Source organism: Ailuropoda melanoleuca, chromosome 1, assembly GCF_002007445.2.
Source record: "Ailuropoda melanoleuca isolate Jingjing chromosome 1, ASM200744v2, whole genome shotgun sequence".
Classification (NCBI taxonomy): Eukaryota; Metazoa; Chordata; class Mammalia; order Carnivora; family Ursidae; genus Ailuropoda; species Ailuropoda melanoleuca.
This window is the reverse complement of record NC_048218.1, coordinates 129,468,667-129,492,561: the sequence shown is the minus strand read 5'-3', so window position 1 is coordinate 129,492,561 and position 23,895 is coordinate 129,468,667. Positions and strand designations below refer to the sequence as shown.

At 34.7% G+C, this 23,895-nt stretch overlaps 1 protein-coding gene across 2 annotated transcripts in view; it reads right to left on the bottom strand.

Moving 5' to 3' along the window:
- PHTF2 (putative homeodomain transcription factor 2) overlaps positions 1-23,895 on the bottom strand; it is a 120,044-nt gene that overhangs the window by 6,435 nt on the left and 89,714 nt on the right. For both annotated transcript variants that reach the window (XM_011225517.3, XM_034667028.1), the window contains exons 8-15: positions 22,803-22,989; positions 21,137-21,292; positions 15,988-16,206; positions 8,885-9,013; positions 7,153-7,425; positions 6,811-6,942; positions 4,158-4,244; positions 416-571 (exon numbers count right to left, since the gene is read on the bottom strand). In XM_011225517.3, the coding sequence (XP_011223819.1) occupies positions 416-571; positions 4,158-4,244; positions 6,811-6,942; positions 7,153-7,425; positions 8,885-9,013; positions 15,988-16,206; positions 21,137-21,292; positions 22,803-22,989 (1,339 nt within the window). The remainder of the gene's footprint in view (positions 1-415; positions 572-4,157; positions 4,245-6,810; positions 6,943-7,152; positions 7,426-8,884; positions 9,014-15,987; positions 16,207-21,136; positions 21,293-22,802; positions 22,990-23,895) is intronic.

Here is a 23,895-nt window from a genome sequence, read left to right as displayed (position 1 = left end):
ACGCTGGGATCACGCCCTGAGCCGAAGGCAGACGCTTAACCGCTGTGCCACCCAGGCGCCCCAAAATTATTATGTTTTATTGAATAAAAATTGATACTTATTCAAATATGGCTCTGCTACACTGCAAAACAAATATATTCCACTAATGGTTTAAAATTCATCATGTCTATTCATAGCACTTCCTTCTTGTCAAATAAAAGTGAAACAGAAAAACAGGAGATTAGGTTTGAAATCTGCATAAAGGCAGGAACACTGAAGATGAGGCTTGTGTTCTATCAAATTTCAAGTTTTGCTTTGCAACACGAATGCAAACTAACAACAGGCTCCTAAAAAACCTGAAGTAAATGAAAAAATTTTTAGTTTAACATGTAGATTATAGACATTAACTTATAACAGAATAAACATGCATTCTCACCTGTTCAGTAAGTAATATTGAGGTATTGCTATATTTTTTACTTGTTTCTGATCCAAGAGTAACAAATCTTAGGAGAAAAAGCGTTAACGAGATGCACCAGATTACCAGCTCCCAATTGTAGTGACAATCAAGGAAGATCTCATGCACATGAAGCAACTAGAAGTGTATGAAAAAAGGCAACAGGAAGCAACAATGTGATTCGAACAATTTCTTTTTAAAAGGAAATAATTTATTTCATACAAATGGATCATGAATGTAGTAGGGCATTTTAAAAACATTCCACATTTATTATGGAATATTTCAAACACACAAAACATGTAATATAATCAAAACCCTTGACCAGAAGTGGTAGAGAGGGTAACTGTCTTATTCCTAAAGTAAATACCCCGAAGGTAATAAATATCATATAAACAATGTTTGTTCTAATTTTTGAAAGATATACTTTATCAGATTAAGAACAGTACCTTTGAGTATTATGAATCTCCACTGAAATTCACCGATTTGTTTTCTGCATCTGTTGAGACGATCAGATGTTTTCTCCTCCTTTAAATCAACTAAAGGAGCTCAAACCAAATTCAGGGATTTTCCAAGTTGAAAATCTTTGCATTCAAGGGATACGCTATACTAGTCATGGCATATTTATTGTTATTAAGTTGTTGGCTTTATCTCGCTAATATTTTGCATTGAAGTTAACAAGGAAAATGAGTTCATAGTTTTCCATTTTCATACTATGTCTCCGATCAACTGGTATCAAGATTCTATTAGTCACCTAAAATTAGTTGGGGAATATTCCCTTTATTTCCTGTTCTCTAGATGTTTTGTGTAGGATTAGAATTAGCTGTTCAGGGGCACACGGGTGGCTCAGTCAGTTAAGCATCTGCCTTCGGCTCAGGTCATGATCTCAGGGTCATGGGATTAAGTCCCACACTGGGCTCCCTGCTCGGAGGGAGTCTGCTTCTCCCTTTCCCTTTGCCCCTCCCCCTGCTTGCGCTCTCTCTCTCTCTCTCTCTCATATAAATAAATAAATTTAAAAAATAGAATTAGCTATTTGAATAACTGGCAAAATTCAACTGTAAAACCACATGGGTCTAAAGGATTTTTGTTGGTGGCAAATTTTTAAACTACTGAATCAATACCGTTCTATAGTTACAGGTCTCCTCAGATTTTCAATTACATTTTGAGTCAGTTTTAATAAATTATGCATTGGTACAAAATTGTCAAATGAAGCATTCTTTAAAAAAAAAAAAACTTCTCAACTGTGCCAGTAGCTTATGGTTAAATATACTGTGCTTTTTTCTTTTTAAACATTTGTTACAGTTTTAAAATTTCCAAATGCATGAGTTTTCTTGCTGCTGTCATTGTTTCCTACTGTAACTGCATAAGTTAGATCAAGTGTACTGTATGGTCTGAGCTGAGATTTACTTTGTGTACAAGTACACGGGAAAGTTTATAAACTGTCTTTGTGCCTAAAAGAATATGTATTCTCTGATTTCAGAACAAAATTTTAACTGTCATTTACATACATATCTTCATTATATTTTTTTTGTCTGTTTAATCTATCAGTTACTGAAAGAAATGTGTTGAGACCTCCCAATGAGGTTTTTTTCTCACAATTTCTCACCTTCGTGCTATTGATTTTGGCTGTCTATACATATATTTGAAGTTGTATGATCACATGCATGCAAGGTGGGAATTATGAGATCTTACTAATGAATTATTCTTTTAATTTTTGTCAAGGTTCCCTTTATCCCTTATATTTAGACTAAGCCTATTGCATCTAATATTAATGTGAACTCACCAGCTTTCTTTTGGCTAGTATTTGGCTGCAGTAGCTTTTTCTATCCTACATACGAAATATTTCAGTTATTATGTTCCGTGTGTCTTTGTTGATAGGCATAGAAAGGTTTTATGTTCCTAAGAGTCAGAACTACTACAGCATGTACTCCGGAAACATGGAAATTAAACCTGAAGAAAATGCTGAGACGCAATAAGGGATTGTGAGTACAGAAGTCAGTCTCTTCCTCTTGGTTCCTTTTATGATTTTTCTCTTTGTTTTTGGTGTTCTGCAGTTTCTCTACAATGTGCCCAAGTGTGGATTTACTTTTATTGTTCCTTCTCATTCTTGTTGTGCTTCCTAAATCTGAAATTAATGTCTTTCATCAATACAGAAAAACTCTTAGCCATTATCTCTCCAAATATTGCTCTCCTTCTCCTTTCCATCTGGAATTCCTACTGGATATTTGTTGGATCTCCTATCTGTCTCATCTCCTTTTCACATTTCCATCTCTTTATCTCTGTCCTATATTCTGGGTAACTTCTTCCATCTTCTATTCACTATTTTTAGCAGTCTTCAATCTGCTATTTATTGTTTATTGTGTTTTAAATGTCAATAACTGTATTTTTCATTTCTCTGAAGTACTGTCAGTTCTTTTCCAAATCTGTTTCTCCATAGTGTTATCTATGTCTTTATCTTATAGTTCCTATCTGATCAATCTATCATCTGAGGTAGCTAGAGATCTAATCCTGCTGTTTGTTGGTCTGCTAACTCACTCTTGATGGACTGTCTCTTCAGTGTTTTGAAATCTGAAGGGGCTTCATCTGTGGAAATCCTAGGAGGCCTAGGTTGAAGTCACATCCCCCTAAGAACAATCTTGGTTTTGCTTCTGCCAAGTATCCAGGTATCCAGGAACCTAGGAACACTTTTCATATTAACTTCTTGACACAGAGGTTATGGGACAAGATCTGTAATGTACACTTTAAACCCTGAACCTATAATAAGGGACGACCTACAGTCGTATATACTTAGAGGAGAGATTTATCCTCCCCATTCTTGTCAGTCCAGGCAGAGTCAGATGAGCTTTCTTCCTGTTTTTCTTATTCTACCTTTTCATGGAGACTGTAGTCCTGTAAGGGGTAGCATGTATAAGGAGGTATGCAGGCTGAGGCCTCATCTGTCCTCTGTGGACATAAAATCTTAAGTCTCTAGGATACTAAGATTGACAATGTACGTCATTTTATCCGACGGCTGCCATTGCATTAACACATATACTTAATTGCTCTCTTTTTTAATTTTATCTCCATTTTTGGTCCCTTACTGTCTTATAAACTCAGATATGTATGTAACATGTGTATAAAAAAGCTTATATATGTATATTAAAAAGCTGGGTTTTTCTTTTTCTCCCCACAGCATTATATAGTGTTTTAAAGCATAAGAATCTTCAGGTAATCTAATAGGTCATATTGAAATGGAAGTTTAATTTTATAACCTAGGATATCCTGAGATATTTTTGTGCTTCTTGACTAATCTTGGACAATGAGAGTTCTTTTTCAGAGCCTGAGGCATTCAAGTCACAGTGACGATCCAGATATAAAATGAAAGAATTAATACCAAATGTGAATAAAGCAGAGATTCATGAAAACAGTCTGAAACAATCTCATAATTCTAGTCACTCATAAGTTTGTTTTGGGAAATAAAGATAACCAAGTGAATGGTGGATAAAAATTAATTACTATGTATTCAATCAACAGATCTGAGACTATGCTAGCCACTGTTCATGACACAGATAAGACACTTATTCATTCTACTGAAAAAAAGATAAACTGCAAAAAGTCAATTTTAAAACTTGTATAACTAGGTTTATAAGTATTATTACTTTGGTTGTTTATTATTAGAAAGCCTTCTGGAGCTAAATAATATAGATGTGATTATCTAATTTTTACACATTGAAACAAGTCAACTCACCTGGGCACAACAGATAAACACAACTGATATAGTCAACAAGAAAGCAGATGAAACAATTACATCAACTGATCGCTGAGGACCTCGACGCTGGGGAAAAAAAGGGAAAACACTTTTAAATATACTTACTAATTAGCAGCTAATTCCATGCTTTCAATTACAGTGTTGATCCATCCCTGCAGGTTGATCATAGCTTACAATGTTGAAAATATACCTAATTTGTTAGATGAATTTTAATTACAAAGTGTTACTATTTCCTGAGGATTTGCAATACAGTGAAGATGGTGAATACATAGCACAGAATTCTTGGCATAACTTCCACGTTTTTCATTTCATTTCATTCCAAATATTTTGTCAAACACTAATCATTTATTCAACAAATGTTTCTTGAGCACCTGCTCAGAATGAGGCCCTGTGTTAGGTGCTGGAAATACAGCAGAGAACAAAACAGACATGGTCCCTAACTTCACGGGAACCAGCAGAGAGCTGACATAAGATTATAGCCACAGATCTATGTGATCAGCTGTAATGAGTGCTATTAAAGGAAAGGTAAAGGATGCTTTGAGAAAACTGGTAGGGAATTTGGTGTAAATATCACTTCCTTAGGGAGATCTATCCTGGTTCACACTCCTCTCAATTACAAGTTGGGAAGATGTCCTGGGAAGATCTCCCTAAGGAAGTGATATTTATGCCAAAATAAGATGTGAGGGCATGATGGCACATGGCAGTGTTCCTGGCAGAAGGAAGGGCAAGTGCTAGAGCACAAAACAGGAAAAATAATATTGCATTCACAGAACTGAAGCAGTCTAGTGTGGCTGGAATGGAGAAAGGAAAGTGTTTCAAAATGAAACAGAGGCTACCTCAAAAGCTAGGTCACAGAGGGCATTATAGGCCCTGTTCAGATTTTATTCTTCAGCCTAAGAGCAGTGGAGAACCTCTAAAAAGTTTTAAGAATTATATGATGAAATCCACATTTTGAAAAGATCGCTGGTGGCAGACAGAGGAATGTATTGGAAGGAGGGGAACCTGAATGTCGGGAGGCCAGTTAAATAGGCAACTACAGCGGCCCAAAGCAGATGGACGGTTTCAATTAGGGTGGTGGATATGGAAACACAGAAGTAAATGGACCCAAGAAACATTCTGGAAGTAGAAAGGGCAGGAAATGGTAATAAGCTGGATGTCAGAAATGGGAAAGGGAAGTAAATATCAAGGATAATTCCCAGGTCTAGGGCTACATGTTTCCCTCACTGAAATGTAAGCTCCTAAAGGTAAGGACTTTTATGTCATCAGTAGTGGATATTACATGGTTAACATTAAATAAATGCTTATTGAATAAAACAATGTACAAAAGAATGCAACACCTACTTAGGGTTGATAATGAGGAGGAATTACAGGTGGCTTCTTACTAGGCTACATAACAAAGATCATATTCATTCCTCCATAAAACAGAAAAGTCACAGTGAGCAAAAATAACCAGGCTAATCTTTAGCATTTCCCAATGGAAACTAACAAGCTAAATCGATGAACAGAATAATGAATTTTTTAAATAGAAGGGTAGACAAATAGTGCAAACTTTTTTTACTTCTTTCATTGTTACTTTGAAAAAATAAAGATCTAGGTATATCAGAGGGTTTCTGGTCTTCGGGCCAACTTTATTTAAGACCTGATTACTCCATGAATAATGAAAATCATTGTGTCTTAATGCAGCAAAGAAATAATCCTCAGAAGAAGTGCTTTCCTAAACCTAATTTAGATGTTTCCCACTTCCCTCCTGAGTTTTTATATCTTACTTCCATAATTAGGAAGGTTATTTAAAAAGATTAAAGGATAAGAACAGCATGAAAAGAACGGCTTAGAATTGCAAGCTAATATTTTTAAATAGTAAGAGGCCACTTCAGTGAGGCTACTCATTGATTAGTTTTTTTTAATTCTTTTTTTAAGCAGTGGGCTCCCTCTGCTGGTTTCTGATAACCATTCTAGGTAGAAACAAAAATCTTTAAGCTTTTTAATGAGTAGAAGCTGGTGAGATTTACGAAAAAAAGATAAAAGTCAAACTAAAAAACAAAACATATGGGTAAGCAAACAAAAAGCAGACTCATACCTATAAATACAAAGAACCAACTGATGGTTGCCAGAGGGATGGGGGGTGAGAGAATGGGCAAAATGGGTGAAGGGGAGTGGGAGGTACAGCTTCCAGTCATGGAATGAATAAGTAACAGGAGGCAGAGGTTAGGAAATATAGTCAATGGTATTCTAATAGTGCTGTATGGTGCTGATGGTAGTTACACTTGGTGGTAAGAATAGCATAACAGAGAGAGAAGGTGAATCACTATGTTGTACATCCGAAACTAGTTAACATTGTGTGTCAACTATGCTTCGATTAAAAAATAAATTAAAAAAATATGTATTTAGGATAATCTGATCTTGAATAACCTACCTAAAATGTATTTAAGCCTTTTAAATCTCAGCTATTTTACTCTAAAGAACTAATTAAACCCCGATTCTGGATTTCTGCATCTGGATTGAAAAGAACACTAAGTATGGCCACACAGCACCTCGTTAGTACACAGGTGACTGTACATCCATATTGACAAAAAGACTGACACTCTCAGAGGGAGTTAGCATGTTAAGAGTACTTTTATCATTGTCATTCTACCTTAAGATAGGATCGGAGAGAGAGCCACATTTTTATATTCTGTACTTTCTTCAACCGGAAATGAGGAACCTCAGATTTTCGAGCCCTCCTTGCCGATGTTAAGTGTCCAAAGAGTTTTGCAAAAAGTAATCGCTAAAAAAGGTTAGGATAAGGATTAATTTTCAAGTAGATTACCACAAAAAGCAAAAATTGACAAAATATGTTTTAAGTACTACAAAAACAAAACAGGAAAATAATTAGCAGGTCAAAATGATTTAATGAAATACTAAAATACTTCAGGAATTCTTTAAATATTATGAAAAGGATAAAATATTCTCTATTCAGAATTCTATATATACCCACCTGTTTATAAGTTCTTTCTGCTACACAGAGCAAAAAAAAGAAAATCCACACAAGAGACACACGAACCACAAAACTTATTATAACCATAGAAAGAACTATGACATCTTCATTTGAACCAAATGCAATCACATAAAGTTCTGAAGCAGAATGTGCTGTAAGTTGTTCCAAGTCTGTAGCTTGGGAGAGTCGGAAAACAAATGGAGTTAAACCCAGGATTAGAGAGATTGCGTTTCCAAAAATCTGGTATCCTATTCCTGGTATATGGCTGTTCACCTTTAGAGAAAGGGAGATTAAAAAAAAAAAAAAAAGAACACAAATTTTATCAACAGTAAAATGAATTCCTATTAAGCATTATTTTATTTATAGCAATATGAAACATTTTGTTAGACTATATGAGTTTTAAGACATGAATTATGAAATTTAAATTTACTCAAAGTTTGGAAACCATATTACCAGGAAACTATAAGTCATTATGTCTTCAGTTTTTAAAAATAGTTCATTATCATATTTCTAATTCACTAAATAGATGCAAAAGGATGAACTATCTTGGTCTTACCTAGATCCAGAAAAAATATTCTAAGTATCTCATTATTTCAAAAGTTAGAAATATTCATATATACTTTAATATTAAAAAGGAGGAGATCTCATATCAACTTAAGGTCAGTTCATAAAAAGAAAAATCAAGAATGCTACTTATTTGATAAATTTGCAATTTGTGTCTTCTTCAAAGAGCTCAAAATACAAAGGGATCATCTCCTTAAACTCTAAAACCATTTTAGAAGAGAGAGTTATGTTAAAGGGGGAAAAATTAAGTAAGAAAGGGGGAAAAAGGAGAATTATAGAAAAGGAAACTGGAAATTAAATAACGGGAAATATGAGACTGGTAGGACTTTGAGGGATCTTAAATACCAGCAAGTTTTTTATCATCATATTGTACACTACACATATATGCACATATATACCTACTATACATCTGTCAATGACCCGCTAGTTCACAGGCAGTTAAGGTATGGAGAACCAACTAGATACACATCTCCAGACACTCCTTCTGCATAAGTAATAGGAAGGAAATCAATTTCTAGGGCAGTTACTTTAACTTCTGTCCTCCATAAAGCCTGCACCATAGCTCTCACACAACACACCACAGACAAGAAATTCAGAATTGCAAGTTAAATCATGTCTAGCTGTCCAGAGGAATCAGATAAAATTTAAAAACCGTGATGATCTGATAAAAGACACAATTTAATAGAAATGGAAATTAAAACCCATAGTATTTGTACTCTATCTCCTCAAACTACCATTAGCATTTTTACACCCTAGCTGCATTACTTCTATATATTTAAGTAAGCAAGCATCAAGACAAATATCCTATTTTGAATTTGTGGGTACTAATATGCAGGAGGGATGATACAGGAGAAAGTAAGCCTTCATCAACACTTGTGTATCTGGCAGCTCCTCAGTTTGATCCATTAAAAGCAAAAGAAAGAATAACATAAAAAAGGAAAATTTTAGATTGTACCATCTACTCTTGGTCAGAAGAATGAAAACACCAAAAGACGACAGTGGTTTGGTGATAAATCACCATTTAAATCACAGTGCCAAATACAAATAACTGTCTTTTCCAGGTTGAAGAAATGAGTTAAGTTGTAAATATAACCTCGTAGTAATTATTTAATATATTAATAATCACTGTCTTACTCTTGAACTAAAAGAACAGAATTTAGAAACTCACTCTGTTCATTATCATTCCGCTGATTTCAAGCACAGACATGTCTGCTTTCTTACAGTCATTGCCTTCCCATACGATAGCACTGATTTTTTCTAATCCCGGGTGGGAACTATGGAGCCAGGGCAAATGACTCTACAAAAAATAAGCAGAAATAGATGAATACATTTATCACATTTCATAAATAAAACGTGTGTGTATATATATAGACTACACTAAAAAACAAACTGGTGAATATACTTATCATATTTTATAAATAGAACATATATATATAGCTGAACATGGGTATATGTGTATCTACACACACCCAGTATCAGTGACACTAAAATTCTATCTTAATGTTAATTAGCATATACACTGAGCAGATGGCATATGAAATTATACAATTATAAAAAATGTGTAAGTTAAGAACTTCCTATAACAGGTATTAGGCAAGCTATTGCTCAAAAATCCTCTAAAATGTGTCAGCAAAAGCACTCAGTTGTCAATCTGTCTACATAGCTACAAATATACTAATGTTCCAAGACAAATGGATATCAATTTGTTCATGTTACTGACTCTCTTGCTTATGGTCATTCAATACAAAAGCACATGACAGGTATGATTTTACCTCTTTGAAAGACTAAACAGTGATACAATCTCATCCTGAAAGAGACTCTCCCTCACACCCTCGGCCTCAGTATTTGAGTCAGTTACTTTTCTGATATTTTAATCTAGCAATTCCCAAAAGGATCAATTTAACTTTTTTTTTTCGTTAGAGTAAATACTGCAAACAGAAGCACATGGAACTAGAAGTACTCTCCCAAGAATAAAGCATCTCTCAACATTTCAAGAATAGAAAAAGAAAAGAAAAATTGAAAGCCTTAATACAAAGGACGAGATGCTTAAGTTTGGGGTGTTTGTTTGTTTTAGATTTATGATATAAAAAAAAAAAAAACTGCAGGGCTCTTGGCTGGCTCAGTCAGTGGAGTGTGTGACTCTTGATCTCCGGGTTGTGAGTTCGAGCCCCACATTTGGGTGCAGAGATTACTTAAAAATAAAACCTTTAAAAAAATAACCAAAACTTCAAAACAGGATAGTTGGGGATTAAAGATAGCAATAAAATTAATACAACACTAATCTTTACATTATCGGATATTGATAAGTGAATATTAAAAGATTAAACCCCAAATGGGATTAATCTATTTACATTACAGTATTGCTAACTTATTTATATAACGCATTTCATTAAAATAACTTCTAACAAAAAAAAGAAGAATCTACTATAGCTATATCTATCCTCTGAAGAATAAAAATGTGATTAAAATATGGTAAAGACTGGGTGATAAATGCAAGTAATGAATCATGGAACACTGCATCAAGAACTGGGGATGTACTGTATGGTGACTAATATAACAAAATAAATATTATTAAAAAAATAAAATAAAATAAAATAAAATATGGTAAAGATATGTTTTTTGAAAACTTAAGGAATATAATATTTTCCTGTAGGGAAAATAAAATTGCATTGATTCATTTTGATTAAAGATATAAAATAATACTTTAATAATATGTAAGAAAACAGATATGGGAACTTATCATCATTCTGAATTATGCATTAATTTTCTTTATGTAATGCCAGTAACCATTTTATTGGCAAAGCTTTTTTAGATTTAGTTTATTTGACTATGAAGAAGTTTCCTCTAAAAACTTATCTTTTTACCAAAGATATATTATTTTAATATACATTAACCATTATAGCATATATGTCACTGGAGAGCCTTAAACACTGTAATATACTAGTTATTAACAATCCACTTAATTCCACAAATATTCCACAAAATATTCTAGCTAGAAGTTGTTTGTACCAAAACACATATCAAACTTTCCATGGAAATCTAGTTAATCATGAAATGGAATGTAACTATAAAGCCAGGAACAAGTGGGAGAAGCTGAATGCAGAGTGTAAAGTCTGAGAGGCAAGTTTTTTTTTTTATTAAAAGATTTTATTTATTTATTCAACAGAGCTAGAGACAGCCAGCAAGAGAGGTAACACAAGCAGGGGGAGTGGGAAAGGAAGAAGCAGGCTCATAGCAGAGGAGCCTGATGTGGGGCTCGATCCCATAACGCCGGGATCACGCCCTGAGCTGAAGGCAGACGCTTAACGACTGAGCCACCCAGGCGCCCCGGCAAGTTTTCAACAACTGATTTACAGGCTTCTAATCTTTTTAAACTCTCAGTCTGTTAGCAGTGAATTAAAGGCTTCCCAATTATATGAAGCAAGGCATATCAAGAAGGTCCATCTAGACACAGAAATAGGAATTCAAGTCCTTCACCCTCCTTTCAAAAGTATTCATTCTGCGCCCAGCTACTTTTGCAGTTCCTCTAACTAGCATTTGATATCATCTTCCTATTTTTAGAAAGCCAGAAGACAGAAGAGAGCAACTAGAAACCGGTGAATTTAAAAAGAGTTAATTGAAAAAAAACCCCAAAAACCCAACCCTGTATCTGTGTGTGTGAAATATATTCTGAAACAAGTCTTGTTGAAACATGGACTGCCTACAGTGTATGAAGAACAGTATTAAATGAAACACTTTTTCAAAAAGGCTCAAGGAAAACATCAGAGCAAATAATTCTATTTTATAATTTTATCACATAGGTTCTTCTTAGTATGTTTTTCAAACCAAAATTTGGAACTCTTTTAATGATTGTTCTTTATCCTCATTCAAAATCTCAACTGCTTTGCTCTGTGTTCATTCAAAATTGCCTGAACTTTAACACTTAAATGGTGACAACTGCTTTACTGGAGTTTCTACCTGTGGGAGCTGTATCCATTAAAATCTGGCTTTACCTACCGAGAAATGAATTTCACTTGAATATGGTCTCATAACTTTATTATATATGCAGCCATGACCAGAGGAGAGAAATTTTCTGCTGTAGAAATGTTTCAGTTACTACTGCCCAAGAAAATAAAACAACACAAAACTACAAATTTGGTAACATCCTGACTAGAACACATGGATTCAAATGTTCATTGTTTCTTCCTAAGGAGATTTTTTCAGTCTTTATGGTGGGCAGGAAATGGTCCTCCAACCTAATACAGACCTTAGTTAAATAAGAAAAAAAAACAAAAAACAAAACAAAACAAAACAAAAAAAACGGGTAGCTTTTCATTAAAGGGAGCTAATTTCCATTACACGGCTACTATTAAAACTGAAAATACTGAGCTTATTTTTTAGAAGCCTGAGAAAAATAAATGTGTGTAAAATCAAGTCTTTAATCCAAAAGCAAAACCAATGTAAGCCCATCATACTATAATTAATATGCAGACGAGAACATTAAAAATCTTATCAAAAAAGGAGCAGAGTGGTGTGATAGATTTAGGACCAATTTATTCTGTATAGCATGCATTAAAAAAAATGTATTTCCTTTCATTCATTCACTCAACATTTGTTTAAACACCTACTATGTACCAAGCACTGTGTGATTCAACAATGAGCAAAAGAACACATGGTCCCTGCTTCTACGCCTAATTATGGTATCACCGGGAAAATAGCTCTCGGGCATTTTCCTAAACTTTAATTCCAGTTATTATGCTCAGAGACGTAGATGAATATCCAGATGACTCATCCAACACCCTATTCTCATGGATTGTTCATTGTTTTCTTCACTTCTTACAATCCAGGGACCTGCAGCTACTCCCGTGGCCACAGCCTGGACCTTGTCAAAACACTGAACTGCTCAACTTCTGAACTGAGTCTTCAACCACAACTCCTCTTACGGGATGTCTCAAACCAAATTCTAAAACACTTCTGAACACACCTATCCTTCCAATTATCAGTCCTTTCTTGGTTTCACTTCCTTCTCAATCTGACACGTTTAGACACTTACCATATCCATTACTTCTTGGCCTATCCTGTCCCTTGAATAGCAACTATTTATTGAGCACCTATACTGTGTAACTTTGGGTGCATTATTTAATTCCAAGCCTCAATTTTTCTCATCTACAAAATAAATATATACAAAATACATTGCATTGTCATAGGTTGTGAGAATTACATGGCATAATGCATCAAGATTACTATGCACAGTGCCTGCAGATAGTGAACGCTTTTTAAATGTTTGCTATTACTGATTACCACAACTGTATTCCAGAGAATATCACACAATTGTGTGGATTGGGCAACCACAAACTCATGGTTTCAGATTCCAGCTGGACCCTCAGCAATATGGCAGTGTGATTCTTACTGTGTTCATTGACCTGAATACGTGCAAACACATACTCTCCATTTCCCACAAATGATAACTTTGAGCCTTCACCACCATCTACAAGCCCCCAATCCCATCATCTTACTTATTGTTACTAGACCTCCTGTCCTCCACATCCTCATCATCTTACTTTCTCTGTGCACTTCCTCCTCCTCCTGTATCTCAGCAGATGTGTTCTCCTTCCTATCGAAGGCAAAACTTCCTACTTTTGCTTCCCTTCCAGAATCTTAAGAAACCTCATTCAACAACTACTTCTCTAGTATCTCTCCAATCCTTCCCTCCTGGTTTTCCCCTATGTACACATATGATTAACTATCTCACACCTTGGAGGGTACAGACCAGAACATTCCCTCAATTCTATTTCCCCATATTTTAACAATGTTTACGGCTTAATTTATAGCCCCAAAATTTAAATTTTAGGATATTCAAATTGATCAATCCCTTCATTTTTGATGTTTGTTTGTGTTTTCGTATCTTCTTTAAAAAATTACTCTCTTAGGGTGCCTGGGTGGCTCAGTCAGTTAAGCATCTGACTCTTGGTTTTGGCTCAGGTCATGATCTCAGGGTTGTGAGATCCAGCCTTATGTCGGGATCCAATGCTGAACATGGAGCCTGCTTGGGATTCTCTTTCTCTCTCTCCCTCTGCCCCTCCACCTGCCACTTGCCCTCTCTCTAAAAAATAAAATAAAATGAAATAAAATAAAATATTATTCTCTTATCAAGAGTGACTAAGATTTTTCTCCTATATTTTCTTGTAAGTATTTTAAAGTTCGCTTCCTCACATTTAGGAACTATCTGGAATATATTTTTGTGTAATCATTTGACCTACAACTATATACTGAAGAATCCATCCTTTTCCACTGGCCGTAAGGCCATTATGTCATATATTAGGGACCCATATAGACACATACTACTTCAGGGATTTCTATTCTGTCCCATTCATCTATTTGTTTATACCCTGCCTTGGTCTGCTTGGGCTGCTATAACAAAATACCATGGACTGGGTGGCTTAGAAACAACAGACGTCTATTTCTCACAGTTCTGGAGGCTGGGAAGTCTAAGATCAAGGTGCTGGCAGATTTTGTGTCTGATGAGATCCCACCACCTGGTTCACAGACTATCCTCTTTTTGCTGTAGCCTCACATGGTGGAAGAGGCAAAGGGAGCTCTCTGGGGTCTCTTTCCTAGGGCTCTAAACCTACTCATGGGCGCTCTACCCTTATGACCTAATCACCCTCCAAAGGCCCCATCTCCAAATACCATCACCTTGGGCATTAGGTTTCACCATATGAACTGATGGATGTGAGGGGGTGGGCACAAACATTCAGTCCACAGCATACAACTATACCATACTACCTTTATCAATTACTGTACTTTTAAAGTAAATTTTTATATCCAGTAGGGAAAGTCTCCTGTTGTTCTCCGAAACTGTTTTAGTTATGCTCAACATTTTGCTCTTTAATGTGGATTTTAAATCAGTCTAAGTTCAACCAGACAGACAAACACAAATGCTAGGATTTTGATAGCAAAAGCAGTGATAATGGGTATCCCTGACATGTTTCTGCATTTAATAGAAATACTCCTAAAATTTCGTTAGTAAATACAATAGGTTTTTAGGAGGTTCTTTTGCTAGCTACCCTTTAGCAGATTAAGTTCCCTTCTACCTTTAACTTTCTAAGACCTTAGTTGTTGGTTTTATGATTAGGATTTGATGAGAAATTACATAAGAGAAAGAAGAGGAAGATTGAGGATTTTAAATGACCATGGGTTTCCGGACTGGTGAGTAGATGGATGGAGACCTCATTCACTAAGATTTTGAGAGCCTTAAGAAAAACAGATTTATGAGGGAAGATGGGGTGTTTGGATAAATTTGAGATACTGGTGGGACATTCAAAAAAAGCTATGGCATAGACGTGTGCTGTCCTACTCACACATTGCTCCTGAGCACTTGAAAACTGGCTAGTCCAAATGAGATGCGCTGTAATGGTTCACAACAGATTTTGAAGATGTAGAAAAAAAAAAGTAAAATATAGGGGCGCCTGGGTGGCACAGCGGTTAAACGTCTGCCTTCGGCTTGGGGCGTGATCCCGGCATTATGGGATCGAGCCCCACATCAGGCTCTTCCGCTATGAGCCTGCTTTTTCCTCTCCCACTCCCCCTGCTTGTTCCCTCTCTCGCTGGCTGTCTCTATCTCTGTCGAATAAATAAATAAAATCTTTAAAAAAAAAAAAAGAAAAAATATTGCATTAGTATTTTTTACACTGGATATATGTTGAAGTGATAATATTTTGAATATACGGGGTTAAGTAAAATATATTAAAAATAATTTCACCTTTTTAAACATTTCAAATGAGACTAACAGAAAACTTACAATGACATATGTGACTCTCATTAGATTTCTGTTGGATAGCATTGCTTTAGCATTGCTAAAGCTCTCAGGAGATAGAATATAAATCTGAATATCAGATTTAAATCTGATATTCATGAGATATAGATGTGTGAATTATAATCTTACAGATGGAGCTAAGGCCACAGGCGTTGATCTGACCATTAAGTATGCTGAATGAGAAAAGGACTAATGCATCTAAAACACAATTTGACTTATAAAACTCCATTTACCAACAACTTCTCAGGAACATACATTTGCAAGGTGACAGACACAACCATAATAGAAATACTGAAATTCTATGTTCCAATGAAGCCAGACCACAGCTCACATAAAAAGAAAAAAAAAAAAAAATCACAGGAATGTTACTTTAACTGAATGTAAGGCTTTTTTTTTTTTTCACCTCTATAAAATTTGTACACACCTCCAAAAAAGCTGGACTGAGAGCCCCAAATAACCCAATGCTGAAAACCAACCTGATGAAAAGGGTCGTCTCTATATTCTTTTTTCACACTTGGATTAATTTGAGGATTTTCCATATCTGTCTCACTGGTACAAGATGACCGGCATTCTGCACAGTGTAACAAGTCTTCCCATAATACATCTTCTGTTTCAGATTCTGGCCTTGTACTCTCAGAATCCTGTCTGGAACTTGAACAGCGAGAGCTGCAACTAGTACCCGATTTAGGGGCATCCTGAAATCAAGATATTCTTTGACATTAATACAATTTATGAACCCTTTCCAAGTCAAAGGATTCTATCAGAACCATACATTGCTACTTTTTGTTACAACAACAAATACACTGTCAAATGACAGTGAAACAGAGCAAAACATTAAAAAAATGTTAGTATTTAAGGAGTAACAAAATTTCCTCATGTCAAAATTTATTTGATTTCACATCTCGGCTCCATTTTGCATGCAAAGGTTGTGCCTGTTTCCGCCTAAATTTTTATACACAAAGTTCAAAATTCAGGCAGACAGAGACTAGCCTAAGTTCGTATGGATATTATTTTATCAGTATATGTATTGATATTATATTACCACTGAATATTAACCAACTTTAACTGATGTGTTTAATGGAGTTATTTTCTTACTCTAGTCTTTTTTTAGCAAGAGTAGATCTCATGTATCTACTGCTTTTGCTTTTCAAATAGACGTTCAATAGACTGATGTAAAATTAATAAATAATCTATACCAGGAAGATAACTGCCAACTCATGTTTTTGAGACAATCTATGGTATAAAAGTGAAAAACTAAAAGGCACAAGTTAAATAATTTCTAATCAATTTACTTTTCTCCTAGGAGTTGTCACTGTACAACCTTTGAGTAAAAGTTTGATTTAATAATTCAAAATAACTTTTACTGAGTAAAGAATGGTAATAGCCATCCTTACAGCCAAGTAGGCTGAAATTTTCAGATTTGTTTTTAGTTATCCTCTGTCACTAAGATTGTCCATTTTACCTTTAAAATGTTTTAGACTGTATTCCTTTCTTCTTCTCATGATATCATCAGAGTTCAGACTTTACCATCCACACCTTGTTTGCTATAAAAGGCCTCCTAATTGACTCCTATGCCTACTTTCCAGATTCATCTTCCTAAAGTGAGCTTTATTTTCACTTTCTGATCGAAGTCCTTCTGTGACTTCCACCGCTCTCCTGGATAAAGTTCAAATTCCTTCATCAGCAAGCTTGTCTTCAAATGTGCTGTTTGGACTTTGTTCTCCACGCATCCCTACACAACCCTCCCCTCCAGTGACGCTGGTTATGCCCTTGCCCCTAAATACAGCTTGTTCTTTGTCCCTCTAGCCCCTGATGATGTGTCTACCCTGTATCCTACTCTCCTCTCCAGCCTACTCAACCAAGTGTCAGGAAAACACCATTTCTACCCCTTTCTAGCTGCTTACCTTGTTTCCGACCCTTAGCTTAGTCTTCTGGCAATGGGGAATAAAACTATCTTAAAGAGACCCTGAAAATTAAATGAGCACTGTAGCTTTTAATACAGACCAGGTACAATGCAGGGGCTCCACAAATGTTAGTTTTGAAGCCTTCTATTTAGAGTGATCCCTTTGTCCCTAAAGCGAGGTATTATTATTTATTTCCATGACAATAAATTTTACATTGCTATTCAGCATCTATAATATTGTCTGTGTTATTAAATGTTCATGAATTTAATATTTTCAAGTAAGTCATAACTCTCAAATACACTGTGAGTCAATGGAAAATAAAAACCAATTTTTTTTTTGCCACCCTTACTATACATATCAAAATATCTTGAATGAATGAGACAGGTGATTGATAATTAATTTATTGATATTAGAGTGGGGCACCATGAATATATATTTAGTGTGTTGATGAGGGGTTTATTTGTGGGAAGAGAATTATTCGTTTGAAGAAGTAAAAATGTTTGACAGAGTTGAGCAGGAAAGTAAATAGAGAAATAAAAAGAAAAAAATATTCAGAAAGAAAAAAGGTAAGAATCAGTCTGCTTTCTTTTATAAAAAGCACTTCGAAAATGTTTGATTCACTAATGTCAACCAGAATCCTTGAAGCATACACAGTTTTTATCACAACTGTTTTCATTAGACAGCAAGACACAGAAAGTATTCAGTAACCAGTAATCATTAATTTAAAATTTTTGATAAAGCTAGATTATTATCTATAACTAATTTCTGATGCAGATTTGCTAATCAGATGCAGAAATGAGTAACAAGATTAAAGACCTGATGATTATTTAACTGAAACGAATGGGTGATTTCAGGGATAAGAAAATATCTTTAATTTCTTATAAAAGTATTTTGCCAAAGACTGATTAATAAGTGGGCCACTTCACAAATGTAAATTCTAAAAAATTATGACCTATAACCACTTACATGTCAAACAGAATTTTACCTGCAACATTTAGGTGATTAATGGCCACTTTGAATTTCACTAAAAATTGCTGAAAAAAGGCTAAAAATTGGAAATTTTTGAATTAAAGAATATAGCTGAGTTAACAGCTCATTTAATTTGGTTTGGTCTGCTTATTTTAAATCTTTAGACAAATAGCTAAAACTGAGCATATAATCAAATTAAAGGGAGAAAAATTTATTTGAAGGGAATGAGAATTTGTAACATAAATGCTTTGTGCCAGGCAATTGTGCATAATCTTATTAAATACTAACAATATGGGGCGCCTGGGTGGCTCAGTCGTTGAGCGTCAGCCTTTGGCTCAGGGAGTGATCCCAGAGTCCTGGGATCAAGCCCCGCATCAGGCTCCTCTGCTGGGAGCCTGCTTCTCCCTCTTGCACTCCCCCTGCTTGTGTTGCCTCTCTCGCTGGCTGTCTCTCTCTGTCAAATAAATAAATAAATTCTTTAAAAAAATAAATATATAAAAACAAATAAATAAATACTAACAATCTGAGGAAGCTAGTCTCCTCTCTCCACTGTACAGATGCAGAAACTGAGACTCAGAGAAGTTAAACAATTTTTCCAAAGTCACTTAAATGTTCTGAGTCCAAGCCCATGGTTTCTTCATTATCCTTCCCATCAAATGCTACCTTCATTAGATGAAAAGCTAATTTTCAATAGGGAATAAAAACTGAAAGATACTTGTAGAGTTAAACAAAGCAGGAGAGAGTAGGAAACAGGGCAAATGCTTAAAGGAAGTTATCAATTCCACAGGACACCTCTTATTCCAGATAATCAAGTAACTCCACCACCATCTTCCCTAAAGGAGACTAGAAGAAGACAACCAGATACACAGAGCAGATAGTAGAAAAAGGCAAGAAACTGGGGCAGGGGTGGGAGAGTTGAGGGGTGGAAGGAAGGGGGTTAAGTGAAAGTCTACACACTAAATGACAAGATCACCACACCTCATCCCCAATCCCCTTGATGCCAAACACCATGGCAGCCTAGTATAATATCTACTACTCCCACACCACCAGAAGATTGGATGATTCTCCCTGAAAAACTAAAAACCTCTAAAAAGTATATCTATAGATATTGACATATGAGAGGCTTATAACAAATGGCTGTGTCACTAACCAGTCATTTTATAAGAAGACCACAAGTTCTACCCAGGCACAAAGTGCTTTCCAAAATGCTTTCTTTGTGTCTCACCCTTAAAGAAAAAACATCACCAGTAATTTGAAGAGAACAGAATAATATATACAGAAAGATGTCAAACAACACTACAACACTACTGTATCCTGTCTCAATTTTTACTTCTTCAAAGGAGTTTTTGTTTTGCTTTTCTAAAATACCCTGTGAGGTTAGCTTGATTTGAGAGTCAAAATTTTCTTGAACTGAAATGCAGCTTTTAAAATTTCTAGTCTAAAGCAACCTATTTTGCAGATAAAGAATTTGAAAAACCAGGTTTTATTTTTAGGTAATCTTTTACATCATTAAAAAAAGATTCAAAACAATCAATGTCTACTAGCTAATTATCAGCATTACTTAGCTTGAAACCCAGAAGATTTTAGGCAACATATTTATTTAAAAGTTAAGATAAACAGAATATTGTTCTGCCTTTCAAGAATCTCAAGAGTTCAAAATATAGCTGCAAACCAAGAAGAGCAGATTATCGGATGAGAAAAGTAACTCTAAAGCCATATAATTTATCTATTGGAGAGTGAAGACCTCCTTCTATAGAAGGTCCTGAATCCCTTCCAGTACCAACTGACTTCTGACTGTACTTAGTGTAAGACTGAGAAATTCACACAACTGAATTTCACGAGGAACAGGGAACAGTATATCAGATGATGTGGGTGAAGTCGATGAGCAGACACACTGGCATTTGTGTGTGTCTAATGGCAGCCCCTTAGAGAAGAAACAGCCAAAGTCACCACTAAGATTAAATACAGATAAAACCACAGAGAAGATTGTATGAAGAACAAGTAACTCTTCTAAGCTTGAAACAATCAAGGTATTCACACTCCAGCACAGTGTAATATTTGATTTTTCACAAGTATAGCCCTAAACCATCAAGAAAAAAATTCTAATACAGTCTAAAAAGAGAAGGCAATGTTTATCAAAGTGTCATAAGTGACATTTGCCTTGAAGTGAGATAATGAAATGTTCTGTCCTTAGAATACTAAAAATACAATTGAATGAAATTCTTTTTCTACTTAAATAGTTTCAAGAGATGCGATAACTTCAAGAGATGTGATAAAGTTGGAAAGGGGTTTAGAGAAAAACAAATATTAATAAAGAATCAAAGAAGAAAAAAAGAACTGAATTTTACAGAATGGGCAACTGAATAACTAGTGATAATAACATGAAGAAAGTCACTTAGAATAACTCTGCTATGATCCAAAAGCTATAAAGCCTTTCAACTTGTGGAAAAGACTAACACAGGAGTTCACAAAGTGTCTCTCTAGGATGTTTGTCTTTAAAAGTAAACAACAAATTGAATGTATGAGTCTTCAGAGATAATTCACAAAATGAGCACAAATGAGTAGCTCTCTATCGTGTGTGCAGTACATAAATCTGAAACTGTTACTCTATATACCCAGACAATATAACATGATAATTGATACTGATGGGAAATATTTACTTCAATAATTATATTCAATTGTTGAAAGAAGCTGTAAATTAATAACACATAAAATAGGTACGTATACATATATGTAAGGACGAAGTATATACCTCATTAGGGTAATGTTTCTTATAATGGTGTGACTTTCTGTTCCGAAGAATGCTCTCAGAAGTCCTATCCGCGTGACGGCGTAATGGGTATCCTGTTTCAGGACCCTCCTCACTGGAGACTTCATCAGAGACATTTGTTATTGTCCTTTGAGTATCCTAAGTTGGGAGTACACAGAGAGAATTACTGGTAATTTACGACCGAATTTGTGCTTTAAAACTGCAAAATTTTAAATTACATGTACATGCACATACACCTTCAAATATCTTCAAAAACCTCAAAGTGACTGATTAGTATCACGTGATCTTCTTTAAAAATGTCTTAAATTAGTGCTTATACTGTTATTTCAACTTTAAGAATAATTCAACAGCCATTTGTCAAATATTGTCCTATAACATTTCTGTTCACAAAAGGATATGAAATAGCTTAGAAAATTAAGAACGTAAAATAGGATAAAAGTAGAACAGAGACCATTTTTAAAAAGCTGAGAAAATGGAGATGAACTAATTATATTATTTGCACAAACCCCAAATGCCATCAATTATAAGACCATTACTGATTTAATAATGACATGAGGTGGGAGGAAGTGAATAGTAGTTGTATGTGTGCTCATATTAGACAGACAACATTATGCACGTACCAATTTATAAGAGACATCCAGATTTTGGAATTCTGAAACTGAGAGACCCCAGAGCTTAAGTTTTATTGATATTTTCATGTTCCTCTCATATAACTTTAGTAGGTAATAAATAGCTGAAAATGTGTTTGAAAGCTATATGACTGGAAACTTATCTGCTGACTGATGATAGTGATGTGAGGCTCACATTATCAGAGAGCTAAATGCTTCAAAAATCTAAAATCAGAATAAGGGATTCTATTTCACTGCAGCCCCATGCTACTGACTGTATAGCTAGTGGTACTAAAAACACATGTATTGTCAAGTAGTTGACATATACTTCACTCAAAATTGAAGAATCAACACAAATGTTCATGCTCACATTTCTATATGTAACAGAAGCAACATCTTTCAATTTGGCCATATTTTTTACTGTAAGTTTTTTAAAGAAAAAATTATTTAACCAAAAAAATTCAGTGAAACAAAGAGATGATATTACATTAGGTTTTGTTACAATAAACATAGGATTTCTATAGTATTTTAGAAAAGTAAGCAAATAATTGTTATCCTTAATAAGTATGTCTTCAATAAGAATTTTTTTCAAATTAAAAACAAAAAAATGTGCTGACACCAAAGGTAATGAAAGTAGGAAAAAACAAGGTAATATTTTCTTATGGGGAACATGAATGGAAAGCCAGATTCCTAGTTCAGTTTCTAAAATAATTTAGATGTTCCATTTAAACAAATTCGCATACACACACACAGAAATGAGGAAAGAGAAGACAAGGTTTAACAAACATCAACTATAAATTATAAAGTGCTTAACATTTTGGAAAAATTGGAGCCAATCAATCAATTCAGAAGGTGACAAGTTACATCGGCAATCAAGTTTATTCATTTAACTTTGATTTTCACCTTTATCAGTGTGATTTGTAACAGCTCACAGAATAAATTCTGGAGAAAATACAGAGTTCAAAGGTGATTCCGATGTGTAAGTCCCTTTACATTAGCTGATGTAAAATCATGCAAACTATTTTAAAAACCACACTTACTTTGCTAGGAATGTTCCTCAGTGTTCCTGGGTGCCAGGCTGCCTCTTCTGGTCGAACAGTTTCACACTGAGGTTCATGGCTTTGGATTCCCTCTTCACTGCTTTTAACAGTCTTTTTCCCTTCAAGGGATACATAGCCATTGTCAGTCTCCGTTGATTTATCAATTGAATTCTTCCCTTTCTTTGATCTAAAAGGAAAATATTGCAGAAGCACATTTTGTGGACTTAGCTTCTTTTGGATGGGTTACTGATGGAAATTATGATCTGTTAATAATTAAATCTGGGAGTTATTTTTTAGAATTTTAATGGCTACCTTATTTTTATAATAAGTAACTTAGAAATACAATACCTATCATATAAAATAAATCAATAGTTGTAAATCAATGTCCTCATTCAGCTTACCTGATAGGTTTTTGAGGTCTTCCAAACAGCAATTCTAAGAGACATGCCCTAACTTATCAAACGACTCTTGGTTCAAATCATTTGGTCTTTGTACAAAATCTATGATCAAAATTTTGCCAATTTTATTATGGTTAATAATGTATTTTAAAGTTTTATTTAAAAAACTGTTTCTATAATTATTAATTAGCAGGTAGTAGTTTAACTTGGTTTTAACACCTCCATTTACCCAAATACTATTAGTATATATACATAAGTATCTCTGATAAATTTATTTTAGTGTACAAAGGAGCCATAGGACCTACTGTAACATAAACATTTTATGAAGAAAAGGAAAACGTCTTAATACAAGTTTCTAAATAATAGAAGAAATAGAAATGAAGAAAACCAAAAAATAAAGAAATAATTTCTTTCACCCACTGAAATGCTCCAGAAAAAAATATTACTATCATGTAGCCATTAACTACCTAAAAGGCTACAACTGAGGTTCTTCATTTATAGGAATTTCATTTTTTCAATACACAAAATACAACATGGAAAGTAATGAACAAGATATTCTGATTAATAGGCCAAAGCTCGAGGAGTCTTCTTCAGAGACTACAGTGGGTGAAAGAAATGGTTAGTAGAAATATAATGTAAGTCCCACACAAAATTAAAATGTGCTCCATGCAGATGAAATTTACCATGAAATTTAT